Here is an 18,349-nt window from a genome sequence, read left to right on the forward strand (position 1 = left end):
GCTCTGCCCACTGCTTCAATCATGACGGGCAGCCTTGTGAGGCATTGGTCCGTTTTCTGAATTTCTCGATAAACCAGGGCAATGCCTAATCCAATCAGCATAAGACCTGTTATCATGGTTCCGAATAGGTAGATATCTTCAATGTCCTCCACGGAAAGAGCCGCTAGACACACGACCCGCCACCTTTCCCACGCGTCCATCGTGTAGCCAGCTGCGAACGTTTCGTCAGGGCAGTCAGGTTCCCCCGAACCCAAGCTTCTTGTCGAGAAGATGGTGTCAATTGCGTTGAGAGACCAGTTGATCAAATCCATGATTTTTTTGATTTTTTAGTCTGGAGAGCAGTGCGGAGAGAGTCTCTCAAAATCAAGACAGTAGACAAGACGAGAGGAGCAAAAGCAGGGAAGGTAACGGGGAGGAGAGGGGGAGAAAATGCGACCGCCTTCGCTGAGAGCCAAACGAGAAGGCATTTACTATCCTTAATGGAGTTGAAAATTAACAAATTAAAGTAAATAATTGGGTGCACTGTCCCTTTAAGAGCCAGGCATGTGTCATTCCTATTAGACAATGACTTTGCAGGCAGTGTTTGCACACAAAGGTACTTTGTGAGACTGATTTCACACAGACTTCCGAGGCAGCATAGCAGTATAGATAAAATAGATATTTTTGGTGATAACTTAGCGAATGTTTAATTACTACAATACTAATTTTCTGCTAGAAATTACATCAAAAGTGGAACACGCAAAAAAATGTACACACAAAATGAACACCAACTGCAACTTTCAGACAACATCTTTATTGTTTTAGCTTAACTGTCACAGAATTGAACAACATCTATGCTGCCTTCAAAAGTCAGATGTAGGCATCTCAGCAGACAGGAAGTGAAGTTAACATTGGATAAGATTTGCTTTGTTGCCTTCCTACCTTAAAATGCATCCTCCAAAGGCAGCATTTTTCAGCTTTCGGATGCAGCCGCAATCACACGCTTTAATAATAGGCAATAAAAGAATGCCACTCACCTCTAAGACCAGCAGTCGTTTGTTCTCACAGTCTTTCACCATGGACACATCATCTTTGTTATACCTCTTGATGTCTAGACGCATTTGATCTTCCTCCAGGTACAGTAGTAAATCAAAGCGCTCTTTATAGTTATGAAAACCCAGATCACTCTCCAGCAGTGACCTAAAAACCACCAAACACACAAGGGGAACAGTAACGATAGCTTCCACTATACATGTCTATGCAGAGAGTTGATCCTGGACCATTCAGTAACAGGTCTAAGATCTAAAAGCACAATTAGGCAGTAGGCACAACTAGAGATCACTAACTTCTGTTCCTGGAGCTTCGGGAAAGAACGGCTGCCTTTTAGGACCTCGGCTAAGTCAGAGATGTAAGAAGGACGAGTGTAGTTATCCAGTGGCACCACAAACTTCAAAAGGTTTCGAGCAAAACTGAAAATGTGAGAAAAACATTTTATTTCTGTACAAATATAAACAGAGAATTTTTTTAAAATTTAATTCTTAAAAAGAGTGTTTTTTTTCTTTCACCTCTCAGGTGGAACCCCCTCATCTATGTTGCACCTCGCAGGTTCATATGTCTCAAGCCTCTTAGGTCTGAATGGTGCTTCTGGACCCAGCAGAGCTGCAAGCTCAGACCTGTATTCTGCCTGAATGAACCGAACAATGTGAAAAGGACGGGTGGCGGGTTGGGTGTTTTCCTTGAACTCAAATGCTAGAGTGGCAGGATAGACTCCTATCTGTTCTGCTTTGAATCTTAAGGTCACCTCGTACTTCTCACCTTTCAAAAATGAGAGAGAGAGCAACAAGTTGGGTTCAAACCTGTGACACTTACCTTAGCATCACAGCCCAACATGTCAAGGGCATGTATGCTAACCACTGCACAGTGGCTCCAAAAAATATTTTCTATTTATAATACATCATAATGTCAGAGACTAGCATGATACCAAATGAAACCTAGAAACAACACCAACACCAGTTTCTCCTGTAGTTTGGTTGCACTCACATGGCTCCAGACGGAGTGGATTATTACGCGTGACCCTTCTGCTGTCTTCCAGAGTGAAATACTGCAGCCAGTGAAGAGCAGTGTAGTATGTGAAATACACGGCATCCTGACCCGTGTTCTCCACAAACAGCTTTAGTTCACAAATTTCTGCCTTCTCCACAAACAGCTGAATCATGCCATCCTCTATCTGCAGCTCTGAGGACACCCGCACCCCACTTTTATCAGAGATAAACACAGACCTGGGAAGGTAAAGAGCAGCAACAGAGCTTCTCATACTCAGATGTTGTAAAATATAAAATGGGAATTCAAAGAACAATACTACATTGTAAATGACAGCAGACTGTAATGTATGAAGGTGACACTCTTTGTATTTCACATTCTGTGTAATTTCAGAGCTTGGCTTGTACCTATCATTCAGACTAGCTCACCTTTCTGTAGTGTTTATTCTCTTCAGGAGGGCTTTTGACAGTTTTCTCCTTCCTCTGACTCCATCTTCTGGCCCTGGCACTGACGGTGGGTCAGGAACCTGGGCAGTAGGGGGTGGCGGTGAGCTACCATTACTCAGAGGTGGAGTAGCTTGGTTTTGTTGTTTGCGACGGGGTCTATGCCACTGATCGTGCAGCACTCGAACCTAGAAATGCCCCATTAGAAAATGAAATGCCCCATTACAAACCTGCAGCTCAGTTTCTCAGTTCACATGTGAAGAGTACTTACATACAAACTTTAAGACTTTGTCTTAAAGACAAAGCAACAAAAATCACCACATGTAACTGATCATTACTGATTTTTTTGGTTGGTCCAGTATTTCAGATTTTTGCTCAATTTTGCAAACTGAAATAAAGCTTGGTATATAATCATGATCCGCACTCACAAAAATAGTCTTCTTTTTAGCGCATTAATTATATTGATGACATCAAGGTTTGTGTTGTACACAAATGGAAATTGTCCAGCGTTTAAATGTAATCTGTGTGTTTTTAGAGATTAAATAAATAAAATAAAATACTAAGTGACAAAAGAGCATGGTGAAAACGACTTTGTGAAACTGAAATAAATCTGAAATCAAATAAAATATAAATATTAGATAGAAAACTTTTTTTAATTAGAAATGTTTGGCAACTAAATGAATATATATATATATATATTCTTACCAATGCTTATAAGAGTTTTAACAAAAACTGGCCTGAAAGACCAAGGGCCCTATCATACAGCAGGCGCAATGCGGCGCCAGGCGCGACGCAAGTGTTTCTTGCTAGTTTCAGCCAGACGCAGTTATCATTTTCACATCCTGCGCCACGTTGTTTAAATAGCAAATGCATTTGCACCGATGTGTGCGCCCATGGGCGTGCTGGTCTGAAAACGAGGTGTGTTCAGGTGCATTGTTGGCGCGTTGCTATTTTGAAGCAACTGAAATAGACTGTGCCAGTGACTGGTGCAGTCAAATAGTCAAATAGATTGGTGCCATTTGGGACAGGGCCTATCGGTGCATTCCAAATGGGATATATCGCCCTCCGAAGGGCACTTCGGAGTGAAAATAATCATGGCCGCCATATTGAAGGGTCGTTCCAAACCGAAGTGCTCAAACTGGCTACTTCAAAGGGCCCTTCGGAATGAAGGATTTCGAAGGGTACATCTGATGGACACTTCGGGCTCCCATGATCCTTTGTGCAGATTCTTTGCATGATGACGGCACCTCCATGTGGGCACGTGATGATGATGCAGAAGGGCACTTCAAGAAACTTCAAGTTGTTTGGTCCCCTACACCCTACACCCTTCGAAGCTCTCACTCCGGAGGGTAAACCCTTTGAAGGGATTAGGGCATAGGGATGAGCCCTTCCGAATGGAACGCAGGGAATGGGTGCTTCTCAATTCCTATTTGTGCATCCTCAATTCCTTTCCTCACTTCCCCGAGGACGGAGTTGAGTAAAGTAAAATGATATATCCTCGCTCCCTTTAGCATCACTTCAAAGCGTCATCAGCTGCACTAAAGGGATCTGCCCTTATGTTGTTAATGTTTGTTATTTAATACATTCATAATAAATATTAATAAAGCAAGATGCTCTGTTTAAAATATATGACATGTATGGTTTATTTAAACTGCAAAGGTAAAATATAAATTAAAATTATTACAACAGATGTGAAGGGGGAGGAGAATTTATACGTGCGTCAGGTTTTTCTATGAAAAACACTTCCGCAAAGGATACACCTGTTTCAGTGGTGTGTGGTGGTGTTTTAAAATGAGGAGGCAGTTGTATATATAAATATATATTTATATATAAATATTACATAAAAAGAACAAATATAATTCTATTTTGTATTTTATTAATATTTTTTATTTAATATTTTTAATACTAATTATTAATTAATACGTTTCATAGTGTTTTTTAATGCATTTTTATATTTATTCCAAAATAATAACTAAAGGCAGCAACAATTTGAACAATATTCTGGAAACAGTTTACAATAAGGTTTCATTAGTTAACTACTTTAGTTAACATGAACTAAGAATAAACAACAGCCTACTTCCACAGCATTTATTAATCTTAGTTCATTTTAATTTCAACATTTACTTATGCATTATTAAAATCAAAAGTTGTTTGTTAACATTAGTTTATGCACTGTGAACTAACATGAACTAACAATGAACAACTGTATTTGTATTAACTAATGTAAACAAAGATGAATAAATACTGTAATAAATGTTCATATTGTTTAATAATATTTGGTGTAATGAAATGTGTTTATGCGGTTTAAGGTTAAAAAAACACATTATTTTCCACATACTGTACATTATTGTTTCTCCACTATGCCCCGCCTTTCTGAAACGCGTCGATTTTTACAAAGCTCATTGGTCTGAAAAGCGAGGTGTGCTGTGATTGGCCAGCTATCCAGTGCGTTCTGATTGGCAGAATACCTCAAGCGTGTGACGGAAATGTTACGCCCCTTACCATACTGTGATGGAACGACAAGACAAAAACATTAAAAAAAACATTATAAACGAGGCATTTGTTGCATCCAGTGGGGACATAATTACGGATTATAATGACTTATACTGTCTTTTTACGCATTGCATTGCGCCGTGTAAACATAAAACTGTGTTTGCATTTGTGATCGGAGAAATTACAAACAACAAGCGCTACTCTACACTGCTCAAAACTCACGTTTGAATCATCAGTGGCAAATCCTTTAAATATGAAAACTTACTTACAGTCTGTGAGTCAGAACAGCCGGCATTGTATTCTACTCTACCAGGATCAGGAAACAGTCCTCCATAAAATGCACTGCACACATCTGAATATTTGGGTTGAACTGTTCTGGAACAGTGTTGTAAATACAACTTAACCACTGATTTCAAGTTGTGTCCTTTTTGGAAGGCCAAACAAAGTAGTTTCGCTTTCACAAAGAAACACACAGTGTCACACACGGCAGGCTTGAGTGAGCGGAGGCCGGCGGGCAAGAGAACGGGCTTGTGGCAACCACATGTGAAGACCTCGGTGGACCTTCGTCCACAGTGAAAGCTGAAACGGCGATCCACCGCGCGAAGTTGATGTATTTCCTCAGCGACCAGCACAGATCAGCTCTAGGCATGATGAAGCGGATATCGTCCTCTTTTGGAAGGCCAAACAAAGTAATTTCGCTTTCACAATGAAACACAGCGTCTTCACGACATGGCGGCAGCAACAATACTACAGCGAGAATAAAAGTTACGCCTTCTTTCTTTCCGTGAACATTTTTTATATATAAATATTACATAAAAGGAGAACAAATATAATTATATTTTGTATTTTATTAATATTATTTTTTATTTTTAATACTAATTATACATTTCAGTGTTTTTATGCATTTTTATATTTATTCCAAAATAATAACTAAAGGCAGCAACAATTTGAACAATATTCTGGAAACAGTTTACAATAAGGTTTCATTAGTTAACTACTTTAGTTAACATGAACTAAGAATAAACAACAGCCTACTTCCACAGCATTTATTAATCTTAGTTCATTTTAATTTCAACATTTACTTATGCATTATTAAAATCAAAAGTTGTTTGTTAACATTAGTTTATGCACTGTGAACTAACATGAACTAACAATGAACAACTGTATTTGTATTAACTAATGTAAACAAAGATGAATAAATACTGTAATAAATGTTCATGGTTTGTTCATGTTAGTTAACTCATTAAATGACACCTTATTGTAAAATGTTACCAATATTTTTTATTTGTGAACTTATTAATATTATTTTTTATTTTTAATACTAATTATACATTTCAGTGTTTTTATGCATTTTTATATTTATTCCAAAATAATAACTAAAGGCAGCAACAATTTGAACAATATTCTGGAAACAGTTTACAATAAGGTTTCATTAGTTAACTACTTTAGTTAACATGAACTAAGAATAAACAACAGCCTACTTCCACAGCATTTATTAATCTTAGTTCATTTTAATTTCAACATTTACTTATGCATTATTAAAATCAAAAGTTGTTTGTTAACATTAGTTTATGCACTGTGAACTAACATGAACTAACAATGAACAACTGTATTTGTATTAACTAATGTAAACAAAGATGAATAAATACTGTAATAAATGTTCATATTGTTTAATAATATTTGGTGTAATGAAATGTGTTTATGCGGTTTAAGGTTAAAAAAACACATTATTTTCCACATACTGTACATTATTGTTTCTCCACTATGCCCCGCCTTTCTGAAACGCGTCGATTTTTACAAAGCTCATTGGTCTGAAAAGCGAGGTGTGCTGTGATTGGCCAGCTATCCAGTGCGTTCTGATTGGCAGAATACCTCAAGCGTGTGACGGAAATGTTACGCCCCTTACCATACTGTGATGGAACGACAAGACAAAAACATTAAAAAAAACATTATAAACGAGGCATTTGTTGCATCCAGTGGGGACATAATTACGGATTATAATGACTTATACTGTCTTTTTACGCATTGCATTGCGCCGTGTAAACATAAAACTGTGTTTGCATTTGTGATCGGAGAAATTACAAACAACAAGCGCTACTCTACACTGCTCAAAACTCACGTTTGAATCATCAGTGGCAAATCCTTTAAATATGAAAACTTACTTACAGTCTGTGAGTCAGAACAGCCGGCATTGTATTCTACTCTACCAGGATCAGGAAACAGTCCTCCATAAAATGCACTGCACACATCTGAATATTTGGGTTGAACTGTTCTGGAACAGTGTTGTAAATACAACTTAACCACTGATTTCAAGTTGTGTCCTTTTTGGAAGGCCAAACAAAGTAGTTTCGCTTTCACAAAGAAACACACAGTGTCACACACGGCAGGCTTGAGTGAGCGGAGGCCGGCGGGCAAGAGAACGGGCTTGTGGCAACCACATGTGAAGACCTCGGTGGACCTTCGTCCACAGTGAAAGCTGAAACGGCGATCCACCGCGCGAAGTTGATGTATTTCCTCAGCGACCAGCACAGATCAGCTCTAGGCATGATGAAGCGGATATCGTCCTCTTTTGGAAGGCCAAACAAAGTAATTTCGCTTTCACAATGAAACACAGCGTCTTCACGACATGGCGGCAGCAACAATACTACAGCGAGAATAAAAGTTACGCCTTCTTTCTTTCCGTGAACATTTGGGCGGCGTTATGCAAATCTTCCCACATCGTGACGTAAATATGTGGGGGCGTGTTAGAACGAGCCGTTTTAGGTAGGCACAGTTGACTCTTAACTTTTATAAAGAATATCTCTTTGGATTTGAGACTTTAGTCTTTGTAACTTTACAGATCTTCTTTATGCACCAAGAGTTTGTAACACTTCAAAGAAAAAGGATAAATTAAAATCGTATCATATGACCCCTTTAATATCATATTTAGTCATATTTGCGCTGTTTTATTTTTGTAATATCGATCATTTTATCATCCAACTTTTTGAGGAGACACTGCCTCCCTTGCCTCCTCGGAGGAAACGCCCCTGACCTGTGTATCCTTGCTCATAGCTCCTCAGGAAGCCTCCTTACTCCTCGATACTCGCCTCCTCGCGGTGCAATAAGAGAATTGAGATGTCCTACAAGATGGCTGAGCTAGATTGGTTTCCGGGTCATAGGATAGAGGACGGAGGAACGAGGAAACGAGGAGGGATATTGAGAAGCACCCTATGCGCTTAGATCGTTCAAATAGGGTCCCAAGTGTTGCATCAGCTGACTTGAAACTGTGTCACATTTGCCCCACACTAGCAGGCCTTCCGGCCTTCAGACCTTTTCACTTATTATAAAGTAAGCAGACAAGGTGACACCCAAGAAACTTCAGAGATTGAGTAATCTTGATTTACTATTTTTATCTGCACCACTGTCTTTTTTGCCTTTTCATAAAAATGTATTAGCTTGAGTGAGATGCAAGCTAAAGTTTTAATGCATCCTAGCATATGACAGTTGTCTTGAAACTGATACATCAAAACGGCGAAAGACTTAAATTATGTCATGCTATAAAGTATAATAATGGGCATGGAAATGTGCACATATTGTACATATTGTTTTACATGACAGATTTTAGTGTTATTTTCTATCTGATAAAAGGAGTTTTTATCAACAGCTGATCTAAGAAAAACTGAATTCTGATTCAGTTTGATATTAATGAAAGTATACACTTCAAGCTTCAAAATCAGACAAGAGTTCATTTGTTTTACATTCCAAAAACAATTGAACTTTGCATTAATAATATTACAAATACTACATACTACAAACTTTACATAAACTGCATATAATTATGATGAACTTTCATAAAAGCAACAGCCTACAATAGTTATAGACATGCTCAGACTCTCACAAAAACCACCATTCTATACAAGCTAAGCACATACGGACACTGACAATACAGAAATCAAACTAAATGGGCATCCACAACAGAATTGCAGTGGTAATCAAAAGAAATATTCTTACATTACTGTTAAAGTAAACATGTCCTGATCTGGTGATGCGTGCATTGCTGCAATTTCTCAATACAAAGAGGACTGAAGAGAAGTTTGGGTCTCTAACTCCATCCCTGTGGATAAAAATTAATGAAAATAAATATAAACTGATAGGAAACAGTGTTTGTTTACATAGTACTGATGCACTTCCCCTTTAAATAAATGTCTGTTTATAAATTAATTCTATCGATCATTTCCGTGTAGGCTAGTAAATGGAATATTATAAGCAATAAAAATAACCATTTTAAAATCTGTAAAAACATGTCAAATGTTTACCTGTGTCGGAACTCTTCATTGTAGATGTTTTTGAGAATGGTTCTATCAGTAATTGATCTCCTTTTGCTTTCCGCCAGAAATTCTATAAAGTCACATCCAACGGCACGCAAATCATCCTTAGAGAGCTGATTTTTTCTGTTTTTCCTGTTCATGTTTCTTAGCTCTGGTATCGTGAGCTCTGTGGTGATGTGCAGATATCAGATCAGTTATGATCTACACCGCCTTTCATGAAACAAGTGCAGCTGTTTCTGCGGAAGAGGTTAACAACGGAAGAAACTAAACTTATGATCGTCAACGGTTGGATCGCTCTTCTACCGATATAAAGTTGCTTCGACGTTTGATATTAGACAGATATTTAGCCGCGAAAAAAATCAATGAACTCTTAGTAGATAAGTATAATTGTATAAAAATGGCTTATCTGAAAAGCATTAGAACGTAGCACTGAACACACATCGCAGTTAATTTGTTTTACTCCTCCTCGATATGTTGCAACGCATGAAGTCTCTAGCAGCAGCGAGCTAGCGCTTAGGCCAGCTAGGGACCGTCTACAAAGTACACGTAAAGGATAAAACGATTAATGTTTTCCCACCGGAATGTTTTTTACAATTAACAAAACAAGAGCAATCTGTGCACCAAGGTCTTTGAAAGATATAAAGACAAACACTTATAACGCTCACTTAAATTTAAATAAGAAATATTGTAAACCAGATATGTTATAGTGGTTATTATTATATTATTACTATTAATAAATATATGAATAAAAGAAAAACAATATTAAAAATTATTATCATTCCATAATCCAGTGGTTATGCAGTGGGCTGATTCCAGGTCCTTGTGAGAACATTTTAATGTTCGTTGTTTTCACAGAAGTATGACACCAAAAAAGTACACGCTATTGAAACTAAAACCAATAAATAAATTCATTTAAGATAAATGCACTCTTCTGTATCAACCTCATGGCGTGTCTTGTTACTGTTTTTATAAGAACATTTTTATATGTGTTTTAGTCACAGAACTATAATAGAAAACATGCTATTGACATTCAACAATTAAGATAAAGCTGGCAAATTGTTTTGCAGTTGTTTTGACTTGATTTTGAAAATCTAATTTTTAATAAATTAATTTATAAGACAGTTTTATTACACAACTTCAATGGGTGTGTCTTGTTACAGATTAAAGCATCGCACCGCGTAAACATAAAACCATATCTGCACTACTGCACTACTCTACACTGCCCAAAAAACTCGCTTTAAATATATAAAATATAAAAACTCTTTAAATATAAAAGACGTAGTTGCAGTCTTTGAGTCAGAACAGCCGGCATTGTAGTCTACTCTACCAGGATCAGGAAACAGTCCTCCATAAAATGTGCTGCACACATATTTGGACTGTTTCCTGCACGAATATTTGGGTTGAAGTGTTCTGGAACAGTGTTGTAAATACAACTTAACCACTGATTTCTAGTCGTGTCCATTTTTGGAAGGCCAAACAAAGTAGTTTCGCTTTCACAACGAAACACAGCGTCACACACCGCAGCCTACAGTGAGCAGAGGCCGGGGGCTAGCGTGTGGAATGGCGGGAGGGTTAGAGTGAGCAGAGGCGGGTGGGCTTGAGAACGGCGCGGCCGGCGATTTCGATGAAGGAGCATTCGGAAAGACATGTGACGACCCTGGGCTGGACTCCGCTTCGTCCACGGTGAAAGCCGATCCGGCGATCCACAGCACAAAGTTGTAGTATTTCCTCAGCAACCAGCATGGATCAGCTCCAGGCATGACGAAGCAGATATCGTCCTCTTTTGGAAGACCAAACAAAGTAGTTTCGCTTTCACAACGAAACACAGCATTTTTACGACATGGTGGCGGAAACAACAAAACTACAGCGAGAATAAAAGTTACGCCTTCTTTCTTTGCGTGAACATTTGGACGGCGTTATGCAAATCTTCCCACATAGCGACATAGAGGGGCGTGTTAGAACGAGTCGTTTTAGGTAGGTGTGGCTGACTTAATTTTTATAAAAAATATCTCTTTGGATTTGAGACTTTAGTCTTTGCAACTTTACAGATCTTCTTTATGCACCAAGAGCTTGTAACACTCCAAAGAGAAAGGAAAAATTGAAATCGCATCATATGACCCCTTTAAAATGCATACAGTTTTCCATCTCAACTTCAAATGTTTTGTATTGTTAATTGGGCCTAAAAGAGCATTTCTATGCAGGTTTTACTCTCATTTGTAAATCAGGATGCATGCAATTGAATTGAATTCAAAAATCCGTTAATAAATTCATTTAAAATCAATAGCCTGCCCTACAGTCTTCTATTTCAACTTCAAAAGGTGTGTCTTGTTTCCGATTCCTAAATGAACATTTAAATTCAGATTTTAATCTCATATGTAATTCAGGACACATGCTACTGAAGAAAATTCAAATCTGTTAATAAATTAATTTAAATGTATGCAGTTTTCCATCACAACTTCAAAAGCTGTCTTGTTACTGGTTTCTAGAAGAATATGTTAATGTTGGTTTTATTCACTGAATTATGAGAACACATGCAATTTAAACTGAATAGCCAATTAAATTGATTATTAAGATGATTAACCAATACATCAATTAGTTAAAAATTCAATTTTCGAGCTCATTTTCAAAGGCTCTGTTTTTTCTTTAAAAACACTTTAATGTTTTGTAAGAGGGATCACACAAAATGCATGTTATTTTTTTTAGTACTGTCCTGAGTAAGATATTTTGCATCAAAGATGTTTACATATAGTCCACAATACAAAATAATAGCTGAATTATGTCAGAAGCTTCAGAAGAAAGTCTGGTCAGGTGCTCGGAGAGGTAACTACAGAAACCTCCTAACTAAAGTCCTAAAAACTGTATTAACTTTAGGGCAACCCCACAGCTGTCCTAACTTCAAAATTATCTGAAATCTAACGGAAATTCGCTTACAATTGCGCTGTCCAACATTTTTTTTCTTCACAGACACCGCTGTCTTCATGAGTGAGCGAAGGTGAAAACTTACCAAATAGGCTTTGCCTTTTCTACCGAACTTATCCAAGCTTAAATTTCCGCGGCACTGAAATTAAAAGCTCCGGTTTTGTTTATCCACTTTGTTTAGTTTACCTCAGCAGCTCGCGCAGTGTTGGTTGCTTGGTAACAGACCTGAGACTGGGTTGTCGAACTTGATCATGCAATTTAAAGTCCCCCTGTAGTCAAATATTTTGAAACTTATCTTTGATCATCAAAATGACATATTTAAGTGTTTTTTCTTGTGAAAATTATTTTCTCATTACTTAAAATAGCTTGAATGCAACTCTACACCCTTGCCTCATTTACTATACTCTGATCTATGAATATGCAAATTAGTCCCGCCTCCACTCACTCAGTCACACCAGCCAGCGCCTCCTGATCCACTGAACTGTAGTAATGGCATACACGGATAATGACTGATAAAACTATGTTTTTACTAGCGGACAACTACAGTGAATACTGTAACATTCGTTAAAGTTACTTACTTGACGATGTTGTGTCCTAAAAGGCCTTGAAGACACGAATACAGCCGTTTGTGATTCTTAATTTGCACCCGCGAGCATAAGCAGACGCCGATGCGGGAGAGGTGCGTCTGACTCCGGGCTACTTTTACACTGTTGCCACGGGTTATAATGCAAGTTAGCGGTTCTAAATTCACATTAAACCACAGCTTCATGGGTTTTTTGCTTTAATTTATTTTTGGTTTTGTGCTGGTATTGGTATATTTTGCATGCTAGTGATAGGAATCGATCCCTTGACGTGATTGGTTATTGGTTTGTGACGTAGTAAACCGAGGGCTGTTTCAAACCGTATTTCTGGGTCAGCCTTTGGGAAACTAGTTTTAAGGAGAAAATACACAGCAATGGTGTTGATTAATAGATTGGCACATGGTTTGTCTAAAAGCATATTAAAAACACCACATAGACAAATAAACAACATAAAAAAAACTTGATTTTCCCTACAGGGGGACTTTAAGATTTCCTAACTAGAGATTTGATACGATTTTATCCACCTTTTTCTTCAACACGGAAGTAAGCCTATGGGTGAGACTTCCGGTTCATTAGACGCTATAGGTAAATAACGAGGAGAATAACAACGTGCAGTAAACGGTAAAACTGTTTGCACTACAAACCAGTGTGTTCATAATTAAGATAATACATTAAAATAATATGATAAGACACACCAACTTTCAATATCAAGCAGCAAAACGAACTGTTTTGCTCAGCTAAAAATAGCTGGACGGAGTGGACGCAGATGAGACCGGAAGCCAGACCCATATAATTTACAAATGGCCGCGCCCATTTTTATGACAAGAAAAAGGTGGATAAGATAGATAAGAAGAATTTTAAGAATTAAGAATTTAATTTAACATATCATATCTTAAGTTAAGAAACATTCTGTAATACGCCCAGGTTTCCAGGCTCGATTTTTATTTATATGGGCATACATTTATATTGACCACTGTGCTTATTTTATTACATATTCTCTCTGAATTATTATACAGTGTGCCGTGCCATGTTTCAGACTGGACCAAACAGGTGACTCGTGTTTTTGAACTATTCAAAAGAACCGACTCAGGGAATCGGCCACGCTGTTCGTGCTTTATGATTATGACGATTCACTAAAAAAAGAACCGATTCGTTTGTTGAACAAGAGTCGTTGGTTCGTATAGGTCAGGGGTAGGCAAGTTCGGTCCTAGAGAGCCGCAGTCCTGCAGAGTTCAGCTCCAACCCTGAAAAAAAAACCTCACCTGCTTATAGCCTTAGTAACCCTGAAGACATTGATTAGCTTGTTCAGGTGTGTTTGGAGCTGAACTTATTGTGTAATTTTATTATATTATGCTATTTACTCAATGTGGTATTCTTACTCTTCCATTGTGGTTTCCATTGGATTGTACCAAATTACCTTAAATTACCCAATATACTCTGGGTCATTTCTAGAAGTTCCCACAGGAACAAGTAGCCAAATTTGATACTTAAAATGGTTGATCTAGCACATTCCACCAGTAATAACAATGGCCGGCCAAAGTGGCTGATCTAGCAAATTCTACTGATAAGAATGTCTGAGCACATGAGCACAAGTGCGTTTTTAATGCCTATAATGTCCTTGACCTGGGACAGTCAGTGCTCAAGATTTAGTCATTGTGGCAAACCAGATAGGCATAACCAATAACAAAAACCGGAACTACCAACTTTGGTGAAAGAAAAAGGTATAAAACAGATGAGCTGACAGACAAAGACTTGAGATGCGGTTACCGTTATCTCGGCTTTGTTGCTGTGACAATAAAGTCTTATTTTGGCATCTGGAACTCTGCTTCTCAACTTCATTGGCCGCACCCAAGAAAAATCCACAACAAACTCTGCAGGACTGCGGCTCTCTAGGACCGAACTTGCCTACCCCTGGTATAGGTCTACTCTGGAACTCTTTTGCGTGCATTTTGCGGAACATTGCCTTAATTATTGCATCCCATTCAAAGGAGACTGGAAACTCACATTGTAAGGTAAAATACCATTTTATTTTGAAAAGTGGTACAGCAAACACTGATATAGGCTACTTACAGAAAATTATTGATAAAAACCTGTATTTCCCCCCTGTGTGTCTATGGCACTTTCGGCCTTGGCATATTCAGGTTGATATAACAATAATACTAATAAAGATAATAATAATTTGTAAGCATAAATGGATGTAAAGTTAGCAGTATTCGTTAGTATTAATATAATAGCCCCTAAGGTGACCCTATCTAAGAGATAGAAAGACAAAAAAAAAACTTTCCAACTACTGATGTGTCACGGCGCTACTGTGTTGGAGCTGCGTTCAGCCCCGACAAAAATGGTGCAAACCGTTTTTTAAATGGAAACGGTGGTGCGTTGAACACCCTGTTCTGATGACGCAAGAGTTGCAACTATGGCAGCTGAGAAGGCCATTATTTGTGTTATTTTTGAAGAATATTCGGAGCCTGATGAAATCGGTATAAATACTGCAAAATACACTGGATGGTACAGTCAGGGGCGATTCTAGGATTTTCATTTTAGGGGGGCTTAGTTCCCAATGAGGGTATAATATATAATGTTTGACTAATAGGGGTGGTATGCTAAATTTATATACCAAAAAGTGAAGTATTCCATTGTATTGCACAGATAGGTATAACATATAACTGAATAAGCCAAATACAAGTCTTCATGATCTCTCTCTCTCTCTCTCACTCACACACACACACACACACACACCTGTTTACTGTAGGCTACACACATAGTACAATCCTCTTTCCCTAGCTCACGTATGCAAACCTCTTTGCCACATGCACTGAAAAATGTATTACATTGAAAGTTAAATTTTCAAATGAAAATGGCAACATGATCGTTTTATACAGTATGCGTTCATATGTGCTTCATTTTCGCTGGAGGAAACAGCTGTGGTGTGAGGAGGGGTGAACACAGCGAAAACTTAGGCTACAACCGATTGATATTTTGTAAACTGTATTTATGACAAAGAACAAAACTGCACAGATGCAGATATTACAACAGGGTGCAACTTTGATTTGAGAAGTGGGGGGGGAAATGGGGGAAAATGTTTTCGATTTGAATCCCATTTCCTGCATGTACATACATTTAGGGACTATGGTGATACAAAATCCAGGAAATAATTTGATCAAAGTTGATTATTGATCAATTCTGGCAAAAAGAATAGTAGGCTACTAAACTATGTATATAAGAAAAATATGTCTTACTTTCTTTATTGTTTAATAGGGGCCAATCGCCAAGACTTGAGAGAATAATTTTATAAAGTCGAAAATGTTCACCATTAATGTTTTGAATAATGTTTAAATAATGTGAGACTCAATTTCCACTGTTAAACAAACTTTTATTTCAAACTAACCGCTGTACCTGAAAATATAAAATTAATCACTTGTTGCACAGGACAGAATGTTCTACATCAGTGGATCCCAGACTTTTTAGAGTGGAGTACCCCCTGAGGCATTTCTGCGTAACCCCTCTCTTCCACTTAGACTGCACCTTTTCCATTAAAGGACCATATTTGCCATATTTTAAAAGTGATTCTTTTAAATACTAAAACCGCCAGTAGGTGGCGGTACGTCATTGTCTTAATGCATGAGTCATCGAGTCATTTGTTCATTCAGTAACTAAGCAAGTGGCTGTTTTTATAAATGAATCATTGAATCAATGACTTTCGCGAACGATTCGTTCAGCATTTTGTTCGCGTACCCCCTCTGTCGCCTCACAGAGGTTTGGGAACCACTGTTCTACATTAAATATTTAGCTAACAACCGTCTGTTACCTAGCAACAGTGTATGTTAACGTTAGCTCAGTCAACGTAGGCTAACATTAACAGGTGTAGACAGAAAATATGATTATTCTGACCTGAGCTAATTTACTGAATCAACCAACTCACATCTCCTTTCTTTCTTTTCATCCATGATGACATTAAAGTCATCTGTTGCTGCTTCTGGTGTTTCATCGCTGGCTGCCGCAACCGCGATACCTGCTCATTAGAACTTTCAGTCAGCTATTTTTAGAGTGGACGCGGACGCGCGCGTCTGCGTCCTGCTCGGTCCAGCTCCTCCGTGGCGATGACGGCGTGCGGTTAAAAAAAATCATAACAAACGAATTTGAAAGTGGGGGGGGCACAAACGTGATTTTGAAAAGTGGGGGGGACATGTCCCCCCTGTCCCCAGTGGAAATGACGCCCCTGCAACAATCTATCGTTAAACACACACCTTGTCCTCCGTTTCTCGCTCTGCGCCGCTGCTGTCAGCTTATTGAAAAAGAACGCGTAGAAAGACGGGGAGGAGCCGATCGAAGTCTGCCACAGTTTTCATATGAAATTTAAAGTGGACTGAGGCGATCACGAATTCGTGTACAGTTTATGGAGCTAATCGCAAAATTTTAGGGGGGCTGAGTAGTCATTTAATAGGCACATAGGCATAAAAACTGCCTAGACGCCCATGGGTACAGTCATTGCCCTCCAGAACAAAAGAGAACATCCCAATCAAATGAAGGGATTTGTGGAAACTGTGGTTCCTAATTATTGTGATCCAACATTTGCCTCGCATTTCAGGATGAAAAGACAAACATTTCAGGTGAAGGATAATCCACTTCTTACCTCCAAGACTGTGTTATGATCTATATTACCTTATTATTTTTAGGCTTATCATTATTGCTGATCACTGTTGTTGTGCTATGATATTGTAATATTTACCATTATATAATCAGAGGGGTATAGAAAAGTTTATGAAAGTGTCACTCCGTAATACAATAGCAAAATATATAAATATGTATAGTATTTGTATGTTACATTAATCAGTATTTAGCACACCTTCCTAAGGAAAGGATATACTCCGGGATATTGGTTTATTTCGACTCAGAGGGAGTGTCAGCCATGTTAAAAAAGTGAATAACTTAAGTAATTTGTGGATTAATGCTTACTGGAAACGCGAACCGTTTCAAATGATTCAGACCGATTTGGTGAACTGGTTCAACCGGTTCACCAAGAAGAACCGGTTAAATCGAACGATTCGTTCGCGAACCGGACATCACTAACCATTTCCAGGAAGCATGTCGTTCAAACCGGAAACCGTAGCAAAACGGTGCACACCGGTTTGAGCTTGAACTTGCCCCAGGAGTAATAACGAGACTTTAATAGCATTCAGGGAACCAGGAAAACACACGTAGTAGAGGATGTAGACATATGCAGACATTCACAATACCGGACGACCAAACTCAGAACAGGGCTCACTATAGGCGTTTCGTCCACACGGATCCAGTGTGTTGGGAGAGTGAAACCGGGTCCCAGAGTGGATAAATCTGAAAACGCTGCCCTTGCGTTTTCATGTGGACAGCGAATCCGTATATTTTCTGAAACGATGACGTCATCAGCCCACGTCTCGCCTCTAGTCAGACACCGCTACGTCACGTAACAGCAACAAAAACATGAACAAACACTGAACGATTGTCTTTTTATTAACTAACATTAGCACAGATTAATAAATGTATTGTTCCATGTTCGTTTGTATACCGCGCTCAAGGTTTATGCGCACACTGCTTCTTCTTATTATTC

The 18,349-nt window shown here is 38.4% G+C and overlaps 1 protein-coding gene across 1 annotated transcript in view; it reads right to left on the minus strand.

Annotated features, from left to right (window-relative positions):
• The window catches only part of mov10b.1 (Mov10 RNA helicase b, tandem duplicate 1), a 20,949-nt gene extending 11,120 nt beyond the window's left edge, over positions 1–9,829 (minus strand). The window contains exons 1-7 of the mRNA XM_016247500.1: positions 9,251–9,829; positions 8,946–9,048; positions 2,448–2,650; positions 2,020–2,258; positions 1,545–1,794; positions 1,326–1,448; positions 1,017–1,179 (exon numbers count right to left, since the gene is read on the minus strand). Coding sequence (XP_016102986.1) covers positions 1,017–1,179; positions 1,326–1,448; positions 1,545–1,794; positions 2,020–2,258; positions 2,448–2,650; positions 8,946–9,048; positions 9,251–9,402 — 1,233 coding nt within the window. The 5' untranslated portion in view covers positions 9,403–9,829. The remainder of the gene's footprint in view (positions 1–1,016; positions 1,180–1,325; positions 1,449–1,544; positions 1,795–2,019; positions 2,259–2,447; positions 2,651–8,945; positions 9,049–9,250) is intronic.
• Positions 9,830–18,349: the final 8,520 nt, after the last annotated feature.

The sequence above is a fragment of the Sinocyclocheilus grahami genome, unplaced genomic scaffold (assembly GCF_001515645.1).
Source record: "Sinocyclocheilus grahami isolate Dianchi unplaced genomic scaffold, SAMN03320097.WGS_v1.1 scaffold839.1, whole genome shotgun sequence".
In the NCBI taxonomy this organism is placed as follows: Eukaryota; Metazoa; Chordata; class Actinopteri; order Cypriniformes; family Cyprinidae; genus Sinocyclocheilus; species Sinocyclocheilus grahami.